Genomic DNA, 23053 nt, shown 5'->3' on the forward strand with positions numbered 1-23053 from the left:
AAACTTCCGCCAAATAAAATCAGGTGGATTATGAAATACTGGTGATTGAAGTCTTCTGGAAGAAACTCCACCCATTCTGGACGTATGTGGGATTCTGCAAGAAGCAGAGCACACGAGTCTAATTTTAGGTTGGAGTTTCTATCCAATCAGATTCCGGTCGTCACATGTCGCTGGAGTCAAAGGAATCTGTCTACTGTAAGGCCTTCGGAGTGAGCACCTGCTGGCTTTATTTTAGCTTACAGTTTTTCTCAGTTGCTTTAGAGCGTTTCTCAGATCAGAAATGAAATTCTTAAAGCTACTTGTTCAACCTTCATGTCATTCAGTCATTTGTGCACATCATAAGATTGCGATTTGGTCACTCTGAGGCCCTCTAGAAGGCACCCGATAATGTCAGCATTTTTTTACACCTTTTGATTGGATGATCTGTTGCAAGCTTCAGGCTGACAGAAGAGAAGAAGTTGATTTGGTAACAGGTACACTTACACTTACAGGGACATTTTTACAGGAAAATCTGGACATCGTGAGGAAACAGCGGCCCAAACAGTTCAAAACAGTTGCTAAGCTTTTTTAATGAACCGTTTATACGTTTGTGTAGAATTTGCAAAGAAACACATAATTTTCCTTCATTTTCAACAATTTTTTCTTCATCCTTCAAAGCCCCAGGAAAGCCGTAATGCAGGGAAACAATGCACAAAAATGCACAAGTTATGTGATGAGGTTAATATCGATGCTTCTGCTGGAAATGATGTATGAGGGAGGTGCAGTTGTGGCTCCAGTGAAAGGAGACATGTTAACCTGTGTTTATTAGTTTCCTTGCTTTAGTGATGACATTCATTCTTGCTGCGTGAGATTCCTGTGTGTGATGCAGCGCTCTGTTCTACTGCGTTTCTCTATAATACTGATGGTTTCTATAGACGTGATGCCATAATAATGGTATTGAGAAGTGGATTGATTCAGGTAGAACATCAGTGGAGGCTTGAGGGTGTTATGCAGGGTCCACCATGTTTATTTTCTTATGAGACCATGCTCATATGAAGTTTCTGAATGAACTGATGGACAAAACTTCAAGTGAGGTATGTTATATGATTATGTGGGTTGTACAAGTGCTCAGACAAACCAATGGTTTCATTTTCCCTTAAAGCACTTTTATTTCATTTGATGTAATTTATTGATTTGTGTGTAGATGTGCACAAATTGTACAAATATTCAATCAACCTTATATACTTAAGTGATACTCCAGAGCTTCCTAGTGTAATAAATCTGCCTATGTAACATAGACCTGCTTCTGTATATTACCAATAGTATAGTAACATACCTTCAGTGAAAGCTCAGTGGGTAAGGTTCTGGGTTATTCATCAGAAGGTCAGGGGTTCAAGCCACTCTTGGGGCCCTTGAGCAAGGCCCTTAACCCTGTTGTGCACTGTATCATGACCCGAGCTTCCTAACATCACTGTAATATGCATGGTGTATATGTGATAGTGAGTGTGTGTGAGTGTGTGAGTGTGTGTGTGTGTGTGTGTGTGTGTGTGTGTGTGTGTGTGTGTGTGTGTGTGTGTGTGGTGTTGGTGGTATATGTGATAGTGTGTGTGTGTGTGTGTGTGTGTGTGTGTGTGGTGTTGGTGGTATATGTGATAGTGAGTGTGTGTGAGTGTGTGGTAGAGCCGGCGAGACGGGTTTTTCCTGCCTATAGCTGGTAGTGACAGGCGTGAGTCACTCTCTTCTTCTCTATTGTTAACTGTTTGCTGATGCACATGGAGATCTGCTGCTCTGGATCTCTCAGCACAATACACAACGTGGCTCAGCGAGCACTGCTGACACCCTGCAAAATGCCTTTACTGACCTCAATCCAATCAGCTCACTTCCACCACCACAACACCACCACAACAACACCAATCTATCTGAAAAAGAAAGTGCTGGAGAATATTTGTGTGTGTGGGGGGGAGGAGGCAGTATCACCGAAAAAGAATCCAAAAGTAAAAAATGTGCATGAAATCTGGGGTCTAATTCAGTTAACCTATGACAAGCATATCTAACTTCAAATGTCAAATTCATTTCCCTGTGAAAAATGTTTGATTACTTGGAGAGCAAAACTGAGTTGTGTATCACTGTACCATGTAGTGAGAGCGAATGAGGAAACATCTGGACGTAGACAAGCAGATGATTCACAGAGACACAGACGGAGGTCTGGAGAGAGTTAATGGAGCGTTGGTGCTGATTTTCTGACGGAGAAAGCGGCAGATTTATGGTTGGCACATTCCTTTGCGATAGCGTTGGTGTAAAGTATTTGAGTAAAAGTACTTCGTTACTGTACTTTAAATACTTTTTAGTTTTACTGAGTATCAAAAAGTATAAGCGACTTTTACTCCCTAAACACCGAAATGTATAATTCAATAGATGTACCATTTAATTTTCAATGAGCATTACCAATTAATTACGTTTTTTTCTGCAGAAAAGTGAACATTTATTAAGAATATTTATTTTAATTTTATTTGTCCACACTGCAAAAAAATTTCCTCTAAATATAAGAAATAAATGCATGATTTAAGATGATTAAAACACTTATCCCAAGCTGTCAATTTAATCTAATTAGCTTTAAACTAGCTAATTAATTCTTTTTAAAAATAGTTTTTTTGTGTGTGTGAAAAGATCTCAAAACCAGCGCTACTAAATAAGAGTTTAATGAATCTTAATTTAAGAATCATCATTATATATTGTGTCTTAAAATGAGACAAAGCATTTAAACTAAAAACAAGATTACTATTAAAATTACGATCACGCACAACAATCATTTATTCAAATGAAGACACTTGGAACACTTAGTAGTTACGATGCAAAAACAAACAAAATCCTCACTTGCTACTTCTCAAAATACAAAAATGTTTTGCAACATAAAACATTATTAACATTAAATGTATTTTGTCATTTCTGAACATTGAAAGATATTCAACGTGAGAAACTGAACTCAAACTATAAAACAGTAAAAAGCTATAAATACTTTGTATAAAGAACAAAATTCGAATAAATACTAACTTCTCCCATTAGGGGGCGTCACAGCAGATCATCCGTCTCAATACCCCCCTGTCCTCTACATCTGACTCTTTCAAACTAAATCCTCAGCATTCTCCTACCGATATACCCCATGTCCCTCCTCTGCACATGTCCAAACCATTTCAATCATGCCTCCAGTCTCCAAAGCGTCCTACAACATCCTGTCCATCCTCGTCACTCCCAAAGAACATCTCATTGTCTTCAGCTCTGCTACCTCCAGCTCCACCTCCTGTCTTTAACTCAATGCCACTGTCTCTAAACCATACAACATCTCAGGTCTCACCACAGTCCTATAAACTTTCCCTTTCACTCTCACAGATACTCTTCTATCACAAATCACTCCTGCTATCACTCTTCTCCACCCACTCCACCCTGCCTGCACTCTTTTCTTTACTTCTCTAACACTCTCTCCATTACTTTGCACTGTTGACCCCAGGTACCTGAATTCCTCCACCTTCTCCACCTCTTCTCCCTGCAACCGCACCCCTCCACTGCCCTCCCTCTCATTCACACACATGTGCTCTGTCTTACTCCTACTGACTTTCATTCCCCTTCTCTCCAGCGTGTACCTCCACCTCTTCAGGTTCTTCAGAACCTGCTCCCTTCTCTCACCACAAATCACAATATCATCCACAAACATCAGAGTCCACTGAGACTCCTGTCTGACCTCGTCCGTGAACGTGTCCATCACCACTGCTAACAGGAAAGGGCTCAGAGCCGATCCTTGATGCAGTCCAACCTCCACCTTGAACCAGTCTGTCGTTCCTACTGCATACTTCACTGCTGTCACACTGTCCTCATACATGTCCTGCACCACCCTCACATACTTCTCTGACACACCTGACTTCCTCATACAATACCACAACTCCTCTCTCCACCCTGTCGTACGCTTTCTCTAAAGCCACAAATACACAATGCAACTCCTTCTGACCTTCTCTGTACTTCATCAACATTCTCAAAGCAAATATGGCATCTGTGGTGCTTTTCAATCACTTTAACCCAAACTGTAGTTTATATTAAGAAATCCTGAAACTGTGCAGCGTCATTCTGACAACACGACTAAATATTTTGATATTTTGTTTGTGAACAATAACAAACTAACTTTTCATTCTGATGGGGATGAGATGTTCATTCACACAAATACTTACTTTTGAGAGCTGAACTAAGGGTTTTGCAAGAAATCCAATGTGTTGTGCTGTTTGTACACATTGTTTTGAGAAATGTACTTACTGGTGTTCAAATATTAAGGATGATTCAAGAAAAGCCAAAGCAACTGAGAAAAACTGTAAGACTTTATTTATGAATAATGAAACTCTTGCTGTTTTACTCTCTATGCACTTTTTGGTTCGTAGTACCACCATTTCGTTCTTTTGTATACTGTGTATGTGAAAGAATGACAATAAGTTGAAAGGAAAAAAAACTATTAAGGTGAAACCAGTATAATATATTTTGATCGACACAACAAATTAATATACTTCGCAATTTGATCAAAGCAACAAGAAATGCGTTTATGATGAGCACAAATGATTAAATGATGTGAAGGTTGAACAAGTAGTTTAGAAATGTTCATTTCTGATCTGAGAAACGCTCCAAAGCGACTGATAAAAACTGTAGTAGGGTTCCTTTTCAGCTTCCTGTCCTTACAGTGAGGAGATAAAAGGGTGGAGAAACACACATTTCCCACAGTCCCCCTCTTGTTTCTCCGAAGGCGTTAACACGGCCTGCAATTTTCCCGCCTAATTAAAGGCCATTTCAGGAAGTGTGAAGGAGTGGAAAGCGACACTCGGTTTTCTTCAGACAGGCCTGGAATAAACCTGTCAGGAGGCCTGGCTGGTGAAGAGGAGAAGGAGACAAAGCAGGCGCTGAATAATTCATGGCGGTTTTTGCATAGGAAAACGCTCTCCCTCTTCTTCTTCCTGACCTTGACATCTCTAATTCTTTCGTCCATCAGGCAAACGATGCTATCGTTAACAAGCCAGACACAATCTTCAGCCGGAGCAGGTTTCGTGGACGTGCCATCGTTAAAGGCATAAGGAGTGCATGAAGAAAATACTAAAGCAGTGTTTACAGGGGTTTTCATATAGCTTCTCTTTAACCATCTAATGACTGTAGCACATGAGTGGTACACTCTATGCTTAAAAGTTTGTGGACACCTGATCATAAGATTGGTTTAGTCCCCATTTGCTTTTATAATAACCATCACTATTCTGGGAAGATGTTCCAAATTTTGAAGTGTGTTTACAGAGATTTATGGCGATTCATTCAGCCACAAGGGTGTTGATAAAATCAGGTAGTGATGGTGTTGAGAAAGTGAGGAGGCCTGGGGGGCAATCAGCATTCACATTTATCCCAAAACTGTTCAAGAGCTTTACAGCAGGCCACCCAAGATCTTCCACTCCAATTCATGTAAACCAGACCTGCTGGAACAGGTTTGGGTCTCCTAGTTTAAGTGAAGGGAAGATTTCATGCTAGCATCCAAAGACTTTGTGGGAACAGTTCAGGGAAGAACCACATATGGGTGGAAAGGTTGGGTGTCCCAAAACCTTTGGCATTGTAGCGTGTCAATAGAACTGTTTCCAATCATCTTTCCACAAATGTATAGGTTATTATAAAAGGAAATGGAGACTAAACGTGGAATGAGATATCAATCGTACCAAACACATGGTCAGGTGTCCACAAATAATGAAACTTAATAAAAGTGGACGTTTGTGCTGAATGGATACGGTATATGATTATTTGGTGAATCGTGGGAATATTTATTTCCTGGCTCTGGATATATCATGCGTTACTTTCAGGAATGAAAAATGTCGAATGGAAATTCATGAGACATTAAAGTCCATATGGGCCATAAAAAGCGTCATTTATTTTTAGAACACTTGCCTACACTATATTTCTCTAATCCTGTGAAGTACTGATGCCCCAGTGATTCTGGTGCTGATGCTGTTGAGTGGCGGTACATTATCATCAGTTATTCATGTTGTACTTGAGAGAAGGTGTGTTTAATTGCTTTCAGCCCGTGTGTGTGTGTGTGTGTGGGTGGGTGAGTGTGTGTGGTTGTTGAGTCTCCTTCAGCCCTGTCCATAATACAGAAGTTGCACCAAGTAGAAACAGTTGCCATGGTGAATGCAATTAACAGGTGCATTCTTAGACTCTTAAAGCCTCTTGGTTCCTATTATAGACATTGCAGCATCCCTCCCTTTCTCTTTCTCTTTCTTTCGCTCTCTTTCTCTCTTTCTGTCTCTCTTTCTAAGTGAAATCATATTATACAGACCGTATCAGTGAAGCCCAGCTGTCCGTGAGAACATTAAAGAAGCCACTCTTGTTCATGTCAAAGCTGAAGGTGGCACTCGTTCCAAAGGCTCTCAGGGCCAAACGAGGTGAAACTGCCCCCCCCATTGCCATGGAAACCAGACGCCAAGCACGGGAGGAGGCATGGTGTGTGAGTGTGTGTGAGGGGGTGTAAACGGGTGTGACTTGGCTTTTAGAGAAACGCTCTGTGTTGAAAGTGTAGGTGGGAGAGGAGCTGTGGAGGGTACACATTTTCATCTGGATGAGATGAAGAAGAGGTGGTGGAGATAATACTTTACTCATACTTCATCATACATGCGCCTTATGTCTGGTCCTCAAATGATCCCAGACGTCTGCTATTAGTTTTGTTAATTCATAAGTACGCCCAGGCACGTCATTCAGAAAACTGTATGCTTTCATTTGAATGGTTATATATATGATATTTGCTCAGCCACTTCACTGCTGTTCACTCTGCAGACTCACAACTGTGTAGCAATGCACAGCTCGAAGTTCACCAATGACACAACCTTGGTGGGTCTCATCAGCAAGAATGACGAGTCAGCATACTGAAAGGAGGTGCAGCAGCTAACAGCCTGGTGTAGACCAACCTGTGTCTGAATGTTGACAAAACCAAAGAGATAGTTGTTGATTTTAGGAGGACACAGAGCGGCCATTCTCCACTAAACATTGATGGATCCTTCGTGGAGATTATCAAAAGCACCAAATTAATTGGTGTTTATTTGGCGTAGAACTTCACCTGGTCACTCAACACCAGCTTCATCAGCAAGAGAGCCTATTAGATCCTCTACTTCCTGAGAAGGCTGAGGAAAGCTCATCTTCCTCCTCCCTATCTTGACCATGATCTACAGAGAGACCATCGACAGCATCCTGAGCAGCTGCATCACTGCCTGGTTTGGGAACTGCACCGTCTCTGATCGCAAGACCCTGCAGAGGATTGTGAGGACATCTGAGAAGATCATTAGAGTCTCTCTCCCCTCCATCATGGGCATTTACAACACATACTGCATCCGCAATGCCACAGAATTGTGGACGACCCCACAACCCCTTACACACACACACTCCTCAAACACCCTCACACTCACACTCCTCACACACACCTCTCACACACACCTCACACACTCACCCCTTACACACACACACACACACCTCACACACACTCACACACTCTTTACACACACCTCACACACTCTTCACACACTCCTTACACACACTTCTCACAGACACTCTTCACACACACACACTCACACACTTTACATACACACACACCTCACACACTCACCCTCACACACACACACACACACTCACACGCACTCTTACACACACTCCTCACACTCTTCACACACACTCCTTACACACACTCTTCACACACACACACACGCACTCCTCACAAACACACTCCTCACACACTCTTTACACATACACACACATACCTCACACACACTCCTCACACACTCTTCACACAAACACTCCTCACACACTCTTTACACACACCTCACACACACTCTTCACACAAACACTACTCACACACTCCACGCACACACACCTCACACACTCTTCACACACGCTTACACACACTCTCACACACACACCTTACACACACGCTTTACACACACTTCTCACAGACACTCTTCACACACTCCTTACACACACTCATCACTCACTTTTCACACACACACACACACACACACACACACACACACACACACACACACACACACACACACACACACACACACACACCTCACACACACTCCAATCAGAGGACGCTATTCTGGGCCAGCGAGCTGCCCTGTGAGAAGAATCTGAAATCTGATTGGTTAAAGAAACAGAGCTATTTCTTAAGAAGACTATGGTAAAAAGGCCAGCAGTACAGACTTTGAAGGCTCTGGGAAGATTAGATTGACATGGCAGCACATAGAGGCTGAAATCTGATTAGACAAATAATCTAACATCCACATACACGTACTGGAAGCAGTGCAGCAAAGAGAAACACTACGAAATCAAGAGAATAAAATAAATATTAGAATTTAGGTTGTAAATGATTCTGATAGTGTTTAGGCCAGCAGAGAGCGCTTTGCTCTTTAAACTTGTTTTGCTCAGATGGTGTCCAGCATGTGTGGTGACGCTCTGGTGAGGAGAAAATTGTGTTTTGCCTACAGTCAAGTATGGTGGTGGTATCATCATGGTCTGGGGCTGCATGAGTGCTGCTGGTACTGGAAAGCTGTGGTTCACTGCAGGAAATATGGGTTCCAACATGTACTGTGACATTCTGAAGCAGACCCTGATGCCGAAAGGGAGATTTTCAACATAATAACAACCCCAAAAACACCGGCCAGATGACAACTACCTTGCTGAGGAAGCTGAAGGTGATGGAGTTGCCAAGTATGTGTCCAGACCTGAACCCTATTGAGCACCTGTGGGGTTCCTCAAGCAGGAGGTGAAGAAGCACCATGTGTCTAACATCCAGCAGCTCTGTGATGTCATTATGGAGGAGTGGAAGACGATCCCAGCAACAACCTGTGCAGCTCTGGTGAATTCCATACCCAGGAGGGTAAAGCAGTGCTACATAAGAATGTGCTCACACTAAATATTCACTTTGGACACGGTTTTGACATGTTCTCTGAGGGTGTACTCACTTTTGTTGCCAGTCATGACTGTATGTTGAGTTATTTTTAGATACCAGTTTCATTTCTATAGTATTGTTCCTTCAGAAGAGACAATGAAATGATTACTAATGAAATGATTTACTTTAGTGATACTTGTGTCCTTCGTGTTTCTGGGAAATTTCCACACTGGAAATACTCATCTTCATTCGATGTTTTTGCCAAACTTGCTGCTGCAACAGCTGTACAAATATCATTTTCCCGCAGACGGTGTGTAGCAGGGACACGCCTACACCGCTGGGAGAACATGTGCATTTCTGAGATGGGAGTGATCCAAGTGTCAAAAATTTCACACACTCACACACACACACACACACACACACACACACACACTATGCCTTTTCACAAGAATGTGGTACCTGATTTTTTTCTTCTTCTTCTATTTGCACTGTTTATTGCAAACACACTATAGGGCTAAAAGTATTTGGACGCCCGTCTTTTCCACCCATATGTGCTTCTTCCCTGGAGGCAGACAATTGTACAGGACGCAATGGCATGAGATTGTCCCTTCACCTGAACTAGGAGACCCAAACCTGCTCCGTCATGACGAGGCCTCTGTGCACAAACTCTATGAAGATATGATTTACATGGTTTGAAGTGGAAGATTGGTTTTGTTTGTTTTCCCCCATATTTTTCACACTCAGAAGAGTTGATGCTATAGAATCGATATAAACTCTTTGACTTTGAGATATAACTGAGACTTCCTGCTTTGCTTTTGGTTTTGTTTTGTGAATCTCGTTTCTGTAGAAATGTTTGTAAGCGCCAAGTTTCATCGTCTGTGTTCAGGATCATTTTGCCGTGTAGCCAAACAAAACAAAACTGGAAAACAGATATGGCCTTTTTTTTACTTTATTACCAGTATCTATCTATCTATCTATCTATCTATCTATCTATCTATCTATCTATCTATCTATCTATCTATCTATCTATCTATCTATCTATCTATCTATCTATCCATCCATCCATCCATCCATCCATCCATCCATCCATCCATCCATCTATATATCCATCCATCCATCCATCCATCCATCCATCCATCCATCTATCTATCGATCGATCGATCTATCTATCTATCTATCTATCTATCTATCTATCTATCTATCTATCTATCTATCTATCTATCTATCTATCTATCTATCTATCTATCTTCCACTATAACACACTGTAGCTGATGATTGTTGTGTTATAAAGGGAATAAAATACTTTGGGACGTAAACATCATCTCATCTATTCGTTTCCATCATTTATTATTCTGTTTCTCCCTGCGAGTGTTTTACTCCATATTTATTACATTATATCACACAGTCATGTTGTACAGAGGCAGCACCAAATCACCGCCTACATTTAACATTAATCCCATTAATCCCATTAATGCGTTTATAATGCATTTGTGACACTTTCTGCCAAAGCACATAATAGGCTTCTATATCTATTATAACATACACAAATCATAAAGGATTTTCATGCCAAAGAGTTCATATACCCGAATCTTTTCTTCGGGAAAATGGCATACAAAACTATGTTTACAATAAGAAGGTACAGGAACAGTAATCACGTCTCGTGGTTTCCTATGGTGCTTTGGCAGAAAGTGTCGCAAATGAGTTATAAACTCGCAACTGCGAATAAACAGTCAGACTTTATATCTCACAATTCTGCATTCTTTTTTCTGCAATTTCGAGAAAAAATGCTGCAATAAACTTTTTTATTCAGTGCTGGAAATGGGCCTCTATAGTTTCTAAGATTTCAGCTTTTCAGAAGTATTGCATTCGTTCATTATTGGATCAAGTCCAGGTCTTCTGCTCAGATCACAGACGTGACAGTGACAGTATGAATCTCCTCTGAAAGTTCTCAAGCCCAGACCGCAGAAGGAAACCATGTCACCCTCAGCCGTATACCACTTCCTGTTTCACAAACAACCACAAATTGTCAGATTGTGGCTTGGATTGTCTCGAAGCCTCTTCTGGTTTCAGTGCATGTTCATCTCTTCAGATAACAGTTCAGAACTAAAGAGGAATCTGAAACTTTTTTATAGTCACAATGAACCATGTAGATGAACAGACTCCCATCACACAGGTTTATGTTCAGAGTGTTTGAGTTTATATGTTCTCCATGTGTTTCAGGGGTTTTCTCTGCATAGGCTATTTTTCCATTTAGTCCTCTGTGTGTGTGTGTGTGTGTGTGTGTGTGTGTGTGTGTGTGTGTCTCCCTCTGTCATGTATCTGATTTTCCTGGGAATAGGTATACTTTCCTGTGTGTGTTTTATAATTATAAAATGTTCTGGTTATTTATTTAAAAAATTTTCACATAAAAAATATATATACTTATTATCCATTTAAAGTTACATTTTATGTCGTCCAAAGTTCCTATTATTGCTTATAAAAACATTAAAACAGCTTTTCCTCAATTTTCACTTTGAATTAATTAGTAATAAACGTTACAGTCAGTATCTATCTATCTATCTATCTATCTATCTATCTATCTATCTATCTATCTATCTATCTATCTATCTATCTATCTATCTATCTATCTATCTATCTATCTATCTATTTTATTTTTTATAGAAGCGGTTCCTTTAAAGGAAACGTGACTCCGCCCTGTTTCTGGCGCGTGCGCGAGTCCACGGGGAACGGGAATACATCATCTGGAGAGCGGGCGCGCGGCCGTGAAAGTGTCGGGAGCGCGCTGCGAGCGAGCTAGCAAGCGAGAGAGAGAGAGAGAGAACGCGGAAACGGGAAACGGGAGGAGGAGGAGAGAAACAGGAAAGAGAGAGAGAGAGAGAGAGAGACGGAGAGGTGGACGGAGACGCGGAGAGCTACACCGCGATTTTTACCCCGCAGTGCGTGTGCGTGTCTGCGTGAACGCGCGCGGGTACGTGTGGATTAAACCTGGTCGTGGACGCGGATTGATTAAACAGATAGATAAAGAAATAAACACATAGATAGAATAGAAGAAAAAAGATAGAGATGTCGGGGAACCGGGAGGAGGAGCGGCGCAAGCTGGCCGACATCATAAACCACTGGAACGCCAACCGGCTCGACCTGTTCGAGATCAGCCAACCGACCGAGGTGAGGCACTCAAACACCGGCCTGGGAACCGGAGCAGGCCCCGGTCTCTGTCCTGGTCCTGGTTGTGTGGCCTTACACACACACACACACACACACACACACACACACACACGGTTGGACCACAAATCACACACTCAGTGTTGTATCCTAACCCCGGCTCCTCATATTTATTTATATATTTATTTACATGTATTCTATATTTATTAAATTTATATATCTATATATTCCCGATACACACTTTACACACATTCTCACTTCTCCAAAATCATTTCAAACACTATTTTATATCTAAATGATCTTTATGGTGTGTGTGTGTGTGTGTGTGTGTGTGTGTGTGTGTGTACAAGAGCTAGTTTCTCCTCCTAGCTAACAAATGTCCCATAAAGGGATCATAAACACCTCCTATTACTCTTTATTTTTATCCTATTCACTGAAAAACATGTTTTAAATATAAAAATGTATTTTTGTGTGTTTTCTTGGTGTTTAGTGAAGATTATTGTATTGAATGAGACACTGGGAGAGACACTGTTTAGGCTAGCTAACCTGTACAGCTCAGGAACTCGCTAGCTAGGCTTAGCCGAACAAGTGTGTGTGTGTGTGTGTGTGTGTGTGTGTGTGTGTGTGTGTGTGTGTGTGTGTGTGTGTGTGGTGGTTGGACACCTTGTTGTTGGATTAAAGGGTAAATAAAGTCGGAGTTTATGGAGAGCAAAGTAAAGGGGTTACTGGGGGGTAGACTAATCCCGGTGACGTCATGAAGAGGTGTGTGTGTGTGTGTGTGTGTGTGTGTCTGTAGGTCCCCTTGTTTCTACATCTGTGTCCCTCTGTGAATCGGTGTCTTGCTCTCAGGGACTGTGTGTGTCTTTATATGTGTGTGTGTGTGTGTGTGTGTGTGTCTCTCTGTCTCTTTGTGTCTTTGTGATTGTATGTTTGTCTCTATCTGTATGTCTGTGTGTATGTGTCTCTTTGTCTATTTGTGTGTATCTCTGTGTCTGTATGTGTGACTCTGTGTCTCTTTGTGTCTGTGCGTCCCTTTGTGTCTGTATCTATGTCTCTCTCTCTCTCTCTCTCTGAATGTCTTTTTTTAATCTCTCTCTGCCACCATGTATGTCTGTTTGACACTGTGCCTCTTTGAATGGGTCTCTCTGTGTGACACGTGTGTGTCTCTGTGTGACACGTGTGTGTCTCTGTGTGACACGTGTGTGTCTCTGTGTGACACGTGTGTCTCTGTGTGACACGTGTGTGTCTCTGTGTGACACGTGTGTGTCTCTGTGTGTCTCTGTTTGACACTGTGTGTCTCTTAATGTGTGACTCTGTCACTGTGTCTCTGTTTCACACTGTCTCTCTGAATGTGTGTCCCTCTTTGTCACTGTGTCTGTTTGACAGTCTCTATGAATGTGTCTTTTTGACACAGTGTGTCTCTGAATGTTCTTTGACACTGTGTCTCACTGAATGTGTGTTTCTCTGACATTGTGTGTCCCTGTATGTATCTCTGTTTGACACTGTGTGTCTCTTTGTGACCATGTGTGGTTCTGTGACTGTGTGTCTCTACTTTGACAGTTTGCATTTTTCTCATTATGACCAAGTGTGTGTGTGTTTTATATAAAGCCTTAGACGTGCAGCGGGTCACATGACTGCCGTGTGTGCGCCGGTGGATCATAGGTCTTCTGTGTATGTGTGTTTATACTACACACGGTTAGCTAAGCGTCTCATGGTATGGCTAACGTTTGAGGAGTAACCCCAGAGACGGGGTTTGGATTGTGATACGTAAGGCCAAGTTCGATAAGGACGCAGGAACAGATGAACAAATCTGGAGCCAATCACACGCCATGAATGTGGATTTTCGAGATGAGCAGCGTCACACGCGCTTCAGTGACAGATCATCTCCTGGGGACTTTGAGGACAGGGGAGGTTCCGCTTTTGTGGTTTCTCAGGAACAAGATGTATTTTTTCTTCTCAGTTTTGTTTAACCCCGAGAGAAAGAGAGAGAGACAGAGACAGAGACAGGAAGGAAGCATGGAATGATTGTTGGTTGCTGCTTTCACATAAATAAGGGATGTAACTAGAAATGGATAAAAACTACTTTTTTTTTCTAAACCTGATCAGTGATTGTTGCCTTTTGGGTTGGGGTGTGTGTGGGTGTGGGTGTGGGTGTGTGGGTGTGGTGGTTTGTTTATATTTCCTGAAGTCAAAAGTATTTGGACATTTTTCCCTGCTATATGTTCTTCTTTCCTGCTATGGAGCTAAACCCAAATTGACCAAATGAATGTGAACGCTGACTGCACCTCCAGTCCTCCTCACCTCGCCTTCATCAGTACTCGACTTTACAACATCCTTACGTCTCATTTGATCTTCACAAATCGCCCAAAATTCTAGGGCAACAGAAGACTGAAGGTTATTATACCAGTAAACAGGGACTGAATGTTGAACCTTCAAAAGTTTCATACCAATCTTATGGTGAGGTGTCCACAAACATTTGGCCATACGCAACCAAAATGTAAGTTTGGTAAAGCTCAGACCCAGTCTGTTCGAGCTGTGTGAATGTCTCTGGGTGTCTCCGTGTCTGCGTGTCTCCGCCCTGTTAGGACTTGGGAGCGATTGGCTGTGATTGTTCTGCACTTTCGTGTCTCACTGCTGCTGCGTCCGGTCTGGCCGAGGCCGTGTTTCCACTACACGGCTGAAGGAAATGAGATTTGGGGAAACAGTCACCTGGGAAACGCCACCAGGGCGTGTGTGTGTGTGTGTGTGTGTGTGTGTGTGTGTGTGTGTGTGTGTGTGTGTGTGTGTGTGTGTGTGTGTGTGTGTGTGTGTGTGTGTGTGTGTGTGTGTGAGGAAGGAGGGGGGTGCAGTACAGCACAAAGAACCCACACTTTTACACCAGGTTTACTAAGAGTGTTTGTATGATGTGTGGGGGTGGGGGTGTGGGGAGGTCTAGTGTGTCTGTCTTTGTGTCAGTCTCTCTGTCTGTCTTTTGGTGTGTCTTTGTGTCTGTCTGTTTGTCTGTCTGTCTTTCAGTCTGTGTGTCTGTGCCTCTATCTGTGTGTGTGTGTCTTTGTGTGTGTATCTCTATCTGTGTGTGTGTGTGTGTGTGTGTCTGTCTGTGTCTGTTTGTCTGTCCATCTTTCAGTCTGTGTGTGTGTCTTGTGTGTGTGTGTCTGTCTATCTGTGTGTGTCTGTCTATCTGTGTGTGTGTCTGTGTGTCTGTTTGTCTGTCTGTCTGTGTGTCTGTTTGTCTGTCCATCTTTCAGTCTGTGTGTGTCTTTGTGTCTGTGTATCTCTATTTTTGTGTGTCTGTCTATCTCTGTGTGTGTGTCTTTCTATCTGTGTGTGTCTGTCTATCTGTGTGTGTGTCTGTCTATCTGTGTGTGTGTGTGTGTGTGTGTGTGTCTATCTGTGTGTCTGTCTGTGTCTGTGTGTCTGTTTGTCTGTCCATCTTTCAGTCTGTGTGTCTGTCTATCTGTGTGTGTGTGTGTGTGTGTGTGTGTGTGTGTGTGTGTGTGTGTGTGTGTGTGTGTGTGTGTGTGTGTGTGTGTGTCGGACTGTCTTTTGGTGTGTGTGCACACGTGTCTCTGTCTCTGTCGCTGTGTATGTGTGTGGTGCTGTATGTCTCTCTTTGTCTCTGTTTCTGTGTGTGTGTGTGTGTGTGTGTGTGTGTGTGTGTGTGTGTGTGTGTGTGTGTGTGTGTGTGTGTGTGTGTGTGTGTCTTCCAGGCAAACTTTCTCCCTGATAATAATGTAGCTGTTCCTCCACACTTCCTCCATCCTGAAGCTCCTGCTCTGTAATTAGATGAGACAGATGTTGGACAGAGTGGGGCAGAACTCAGCTCGGTGTTTTAATCTGCTTTTGTTTGCGTCACAAACGTTTTGTTGAGATTGTTTTCTGCTCAACCTGCTTCCGTTTATTTAACCTGCTGATTTTCCCCCGGAGACACGTTCAACCATCACACACACGTGCTCACGGGGCGTTCAGGGCTCGTCTCTCATCTGTCCTCCCCTCACACACACACACACACACACACCCATTCAGATATCTGTACCAGATCAGAGATATTTTTCAACTGAGGTTTCTTGATTTGTTTACTTGATGTTTGGTGTTTGAAAACAGTTGTGAGGTTGTTGGTAGGTTGTTGTCCAGCTGCACTCTTTGTGGAGTAAAGTCTGACACTAATGACCTGTGTGTGGCTTTTACTTTATTGTTTACAGTGTTTTGTTTTAGCCATCTTTCTCTTTCTCAGTCCCTCTCTTTCTGTTTCACTCTCTTTATCTTTCTCTCAGTCCCTCACCCCTCTCTCTCTGAGAAGCTTGTTCAGGAGGAGCGTCTGGAATGTTTCCCTAATGTGGAGTCTATTATCCAGACAGGGATGTTCTGTGTGTGTGTGTGTGTGTGTGTGTGTGTGTGTGTGTGTGTGTGTGTGTGTGTGTGTGTACGCTACTTCCTAGTCTATAGTCAGGTGTACACATTTCCCATGAGGATTCAGAAAAACGCACTGGTTAATTGACGACTGTAGACATTTGTTTGAGGATTTGGAGGAAACTGGTGATTTGACTTCCTGGTGTTTATTGGGGCGAGCTGTAGAGGAGCCCACATTATTGGTTTTCCCTTCTTTATTTCTAAAAAAAAAACAGAGAGCAGGAAAAAAAAATGTGAGGAAGGTGTGTCTAAATGAATCTCAATAACATCTAGTGGAACATCTTCGCAGATACGATTGTACATCAGGGTGTGTTATTATAAATCTCAGTCTCTCACACACACACACACACACACACACACACACACACACTGTTTTTACAGCAGCTCAGGGACAATGTGGTTGTCGGTGCAGGAGAGGTCTTGGGGGGAAGGTGAAGAGGTCATGCTCCCACTCCACCCTGCTGACAAACCCCTGCCTGTGGTGGCCAAGGAGATAAACTGTGTGTGTGTGTGTGTGTGTGTGTGTGTGTGTGTGTGTGTGTGTGTGTGTGTGTGTGTGTGTGTGTGTGTGTGTGTGTGTGTGTGTGTGTGTGTGTGTGTGTGTGTTTTGGAGTGAAAAAACAGGCCTTAAGATAACACAGGAAGTAGAGTCCAGGTGCTCAGGGAAGTGCTTCGGGTTCTGAATAATGAAGTCCAGCAATGAGATAAACATTGGAGTTTTTTCTCCTTTAAATATTTATTTATTTATTTATTTATTACAGAAATATTCAATGAGAAATATGATTCGATGAGGCATTGGTTTTCACCTGTAAGGTTTAAAAAGTGTGTATTTGTCAGGTGTGTTTGATTATTTGATAATTGCTAAAAATTTATTTTTTCTTTTTCCTCTTTTTCCTTCTAATGTAAAAAGTCGAACAAGGCAAGTTGCTGTTAAACGTTTCTTTTTTTTTTTAATATTTTGATATAAAAGGTATGTTTTGAGGATATCTTTTAATGGCAAAAAATTTGAGATGTATCTGTTTGTTTTATGTATTTATTTTATTTATTCTTTTTTTTTTCATTTTATTTTTATTTTCTATTTTAATGCTTGGAAAGCACTTTGAGATGCAACTTTTAGGCACTTTATAAAATAAAGTTTATTATATTATTTTACTGCTAACAGACTTGGTGAGATCTGGTAAGATTGTGGCTGCTATGTTGAAAGCTTTAGAGATGGAGACATTGATAAAAAGACAGAAGTTGGAGCTGGAGGTTTTTGTAGATGCTGAGATTTTCAGCAGGAGAGATGAGGATGGACAGGATTAGAAATTAGTTTATTTACCAGTTGCTGAAGTTTTGGAGAGGAATATTGTCGCATATGTGTCTGATACAGGATGCTAGCTGCTCAACAGTTCTGGGTCTTCTTTGTTGTGTTTTTCGTTTAATGATGTGGCGAATGTTTTCAAATGGTTAACTGTCTACACTGCAGGCAGGTCAATTCAGCACCCGAACTTCTCTACTACAAAGTCATGTTTGTTGTATTGTTTTATTGAGTTTATGAGATTTGCAGATCATTGCATTCTGTTTTTATTTTCTTTTTACACAGCGTTCCAAATTTTTGTAATCTGAAAAATACTTATTACGTAATGACCGAATAGAAATCCTGTCTTGCTACAGAGGAATCGAAAAATGCGTGAACTCCTCCCATGGAAAACCTTAATGTAAAAGATTCCAGCTTTACCCCTGACCCTCGCAAAGCTCAGACACTGGAAACTCCTTCCATTAATGCTCCATGAACATCCTTTCGAAATTCTTCAACAACCAACACACTGTTTTTTTTAGCCGTTTGCATTCAATCTGTGATTCCTAGTATCCAAGCACAAATCGTACGAGAACTTCCCAAGGGGAATGATTACGTCGGATTTGTAGCCAATGCGTAGCAATTCTTCGTCCAATCAGAACGAAGAACCTCTACAGCGCTGCAGTTTAATCATTTTGTAGGAAGTCATTATAAAGAACACTTTTTTTTTTTTTTTTTTTTTTTTTTTTTGTATGCATATGCAAACGTTATGAAAATCTAAAAGCTATCGCAATTGTGAAAGTGTGTTTACTGCCATCACAATCTCGTGTTCTCTACGGCATTCCTGGCCTGGAAATCGGCGCCTGGAGAAATGCAGCGCAGCAGCAGCGCTCGAAGGGCCTCACCCCAAAAAACACCAAATTCAAAGCATGTGCTGTTTCTTAACTTTCACTCCCCTGCTGTTTTGCTCTTCTTTCACCCTCTGTGTTCTTAATCCATGTGCCTTCTGTGTTCAGAACCACACCTCAGATGCCAGAAGCAGATGGGAGGCTGTTTTTTTCCAGCTCCACTCTATATTCAGTGCACTTGCTTTCCTTTAAAAGAAGTTCAAGAGAAAATGTTTTGGTCCGTAGGACGTTTTCTATTCTGAAATTGAGACATTGCTCAGAGTAAGGAGGACAACTTACAAAAGTTTGTGGACGCCTACACAGCATGAGCTGGGGTGCAGTCAGTGTTCCAGTTCATTCCAAAGGTGTACAATAGAGCAGGAGATCTTCCACTCCAATTAGTGCTGCACGACGTCAGCTTGTGCGATTGTATGACGGCAAACGTTGCGGTTTGATGGAAAGTGTGTGTGCGCGTGTGTGTGGACACACTTTCTGAGAACAGTTTGCAGATTTTACTTGCCGGCAACAAAACAAAAAAGACCAGATAGTCTCAGTTTAGGCAGCGCACGTGTGGTCACGTGACTTTCAGCGTGGAGACCAGGTAAAGATGGAAGCAGATCAACACTGAACTGGTAGCCAGAAAACTGCTATCTCTGTTATATGGTGATACTTTAGATTTAAGATCACCAGCAATGAACAGAGAGAGGAACTGTGCAAGATTCACAAGTTCCCTTCCGCGTCCCCTTCAGTTCCCTTCCGCTCCCTTCCGCGTCCCCTTCAGTTCCCTTTCGCGTCCCCTTCAGTTCCTTCCGCGTCCCCTTCAGTTTCCTTCCGCGTCCCCTTCAGTTTCCTTCCGCGTCCCCTTCAGTTCCCTTCTGCTTCAGTTTCTTTTACGTCCCCTTCAGATTCCTTCCGCGTCCCCTTCAGTTTCCTTCCACGTCCCCTTCATTTCCTTCGCGTCCCCTTCATTTCCCTTCCGCGTCCCCTTCAGTTCCCTTCTGCGTCCCCTTCAGTTTCCTTTTTCTGTCGAGTTTTATTTATTTTATATCTGAGTAAAGAAAAGACGTGAATAAAATGAATTTGTGTTTATTTTGCCATACTGTGTGTGTGTGTGTGTGTGTGTGTGTGTGTACACGTATGTTTATTATATTACCATTATATATATTCCTTGATATTGCCCAGCTGTATTTTTAGAGGACTCTTTTAGTCCCCCCAGGACGATGCACTGAGGGCTAGTTGATGTGGAATCACTGAGCTTACACTGTCTGGTCTGTTATTCGTGTCTCCCACACTGTCTGGTCTGTGATTCGTGTCTCTCACACTGTCTGGCTGCAGTGTGTGGCTTTAGGATTGGCACGAGCCTCAGGGAAACCCTGCTCTAAACATAAAATGGCCTCAATATGTGCTGAACAGTTTGACTCCTGTGCATTTCTTTCACCAAGACCAAATGTTAATTAAGACTGATCTGAGGGAGTGGTGGAATTTATGAGCATCTGTTTTAACCGAGTATTTGGGAACCTGACAGGTGACAGGTGGATGCAGACACTGCGGTCGTGTAGGACGTCACGCAGATCCATATCTCAATACGAGGTTTGAAGGATTCAAGCTGCTTTTCGTGCTGAATTTCATAGCAGACGGTTTGCGTGTGGAACTGAGGGCAAAGTTTATTTAGTTTAGTCGCTTCCCGGTTACCATGGTTACTGTGCAGCAAAAATGATGAAAGAAAAGAAATAAACAATACTGAAAGCCACACTTGAAATATGTCTGCTTGAGCTACACCTTTTCCCAAAGGTTTATGGACACCTGATCATACCATTGTGTGCTTTTTGGACATACCATTTCATCCCATCTCCATTTTAACCCGGAAGATGTTCCAGATGTTGGTGTGTGCTTGTGGAGATTAATTCAGCCACACAGGTGTTAGTAAAGTCAGGTAGGTGAGGTGAGGAGGCCTGGGATACAGTCAGCGTTCACATTCATCCCAAAGGTGTTCAGTAGGTTTGGAGCTTTGGAGCAGGATGTATCTTCATGAAGCCTGCTTTGTCGCAGGGCATTGTCATGCTGGAACAGGTTTTGGTCTCCTACTTCAAGTTAAAGCCAAATTTCTGACAGCTGATCATATAAACACACACTGAAACCACCTGCTATGTACGCTAAGCTTTCTGTGGCCTCATTTGCCTTCGAGATGTTCCTGATCCGTATCGGAGTAGTGACTCATTTTCTCCTGCACAGACCACAAGACCACAATGTGCACATCGCAAACATGTACAGGTTTTTATAATGTTTACAATCAGCGTCTGCTAGTATCAGTGATCACAACAGCCAGACGTACTGGCATTTTTCTGGAGGTTCATCGATAATCCGTTCAGTAGAAACAGTAGGTTTCGGTCTCTTAAGAAATTACGCATCCTCAAAGTCTAGTGTTTCTGCAGATTAATATTTGGGTCGGCTCTAAATTAAATAAAGGTTTCCATTCTATCACTGATGTGAAGGGATTTTTGCTGTATTATGGAGATCCCCTGAGCCAGTACAGAGTCTGCTGCGAATATGGTGGGCACCCGGATGTGATGCCGTTTCAGCAGATTTTTCAGGAGGACTCTTGAAGCAATTACAAAATAATTTTTTACAAACAATTTAAATTTTAATCTTATTTTTATATATATATATATATATATATATATATATATATATATATATATATATATATATATATATATTCCTGTATTAAGGATTGTGAGATTTACCAGTTCACATCAGCATCAGTTAATGTTTTGATGCATCGATTTTTTCATCGATGATTTTCAAAAGTGTCAGATTTTTTAACTTGATGCATAGTTTTGAACATATTTGCGTCAGTAAAAATTAGGGGTCAATCGGCTAAAATATTTGTCATGAGTTAACTTAAGTTAATTAATTGCAACTTAACCGCACATTTTTGTACCTTAAATTCATACATTTCAATTTTTAAATACTCTAATCAACATGGGCGTGGACAAATATTGATGCTTTATGCAAATATATGTTTATTATTATTGAAACCAAAGTCAACATGAAGCATGAAGACTAAAAACGATCTTGTAAATGTTTGAAAGTAATTATGGTGTTTTTAATTATGTAAATCATCAGGACACCAAACGGAACTCTTGCTATGTTTCCACACGGACGGGTTTAGTTGCCGGACGTGTAGGCCGTGGTGGAATTCGGTGCTTGATTTGAGACCTGCATCAGTAAAACAAACATTTAGCGATTACAAGTATTTTATATTTATTTATATTTATTAATTAATTTGCATTGCATCGATTTCTCCTCGCTAAACTCAGCACCGCTGCTGTTACGTGAATATGACGTATCGCAACACTACTGAGCCCAAGGCGTCCTGAGAGTCACAGATTAACATGGCAGAGGTAGAGCTGTAACTTCCTGCACACACAACAGGAAAAGAACATCTGGTTTTATTTCATCTGTTATCTTTATTTTATTTGAACTATAAAGGCGTGTGTGTGAAAGAGACCTGCGATAGACAGAAGGCAATTAAGTAAATTGATGATTTGCTGTCTGTCTAATAAAAGTCAGTACCATATTGATTGTAGCAACATATTTAATTTTCGGTGAATCAAATGGAAATCCGATCGTGTATTTTGAATCGAATCGTTGACTACGCATCAGGATGGAGATCCCTACTGTACGCAACAGTGTCACAAATCGGGCAGCTCCTGTTTTGTTGGTTTCATATTCTTGTAATACTGCGGCATCCTGTTGCACTCGGCGCTTTCTCCAGCTCAGATTTTTTCCAAAGAGGTCTTAAGTCCTCTGGAATGCACTTTGGACAGCCAAGAAATGTGAAAAGACGTTTTCAGCATTTGCAAGCGTAGGTGCAGACTCCCTGCAAGCTTGTTTTGCAGAGTTAACGCGAATCCTCAGGTGCCTGATGGCAGCGTTCTTTCGGGCAAGTCGTGTCCTGCGCTCGTGTGCCTGATCTGCGTCATGCCAGTCAACAGCGGATGATAAAAACACATCAGTAGGTTCGAGGACGTGTTGAAGCCGATTTAATGAGATACAGATGTTTTGCATGGATTCCAGAGTGCAATAAGTTTGTGGGCACCTGAGTTTAAGATTATGTTCTTCTTGAACATCCAATTCTACTTTAAGTCCCTATCTGCTGTTATAGTTAGCTACATTCTTCTGAGATGATGTTCCACTAGACTTTTTGTGGAGACACAAGTGTGTTAGTAAAGTCAGGTACTTTAGCCTGGGGTGCAGTCAGCGTTCACGTTCACCCCAAAGGTGATCAGTAGCTCTATAGCAGGAGATCTTCCACTCCAACACATTTAAAAGCATATCTTTATGGAGCTGGCTTTCTGCTCAGGGGCATCGTCATGCTGAAACAGGTTCGGG

The 23053-nt window shown here is 41.9% G+C and overlaps 1 protein-coding gene across 1 annotated transcript in view; it reads left to right on the top strand.

The window, feature by feature from the left end:
* The first annotated feature begins 11760 nt into the window (after positions 1 to 11760).
* afdna (afadin, adherens junction formation factor a) overlaps positions 11761 to 23053 on the top strand; it is a 101544-nt gene continuing 90251 nt past the window's right edge. Inside the window, 1 exon segment of the mRNA XM_046836695.1 lies at positions 11761 to 12085. Within this exon segment, the coding sequence (XP_046692651.1) occupies positions 11984 to 12085 (102 nt within the window). The 5' untranslated portion in view covers positions 11761 to 11983.

This window comes from Silurus meridionalis, chromosome 23 (assembly GCF_014805685.1).
Source record: "Silurus meridionalis isolate SWU-2019-XX chromosome 23, ASM1480568v1, whole genome shotgun sequence".
Lineage (NCBI taxonomy): Eukaryota > Metazoa > Chordata > Actinopteri > Siluriformes > Siluridae > Silurus > Silurus meridionalis.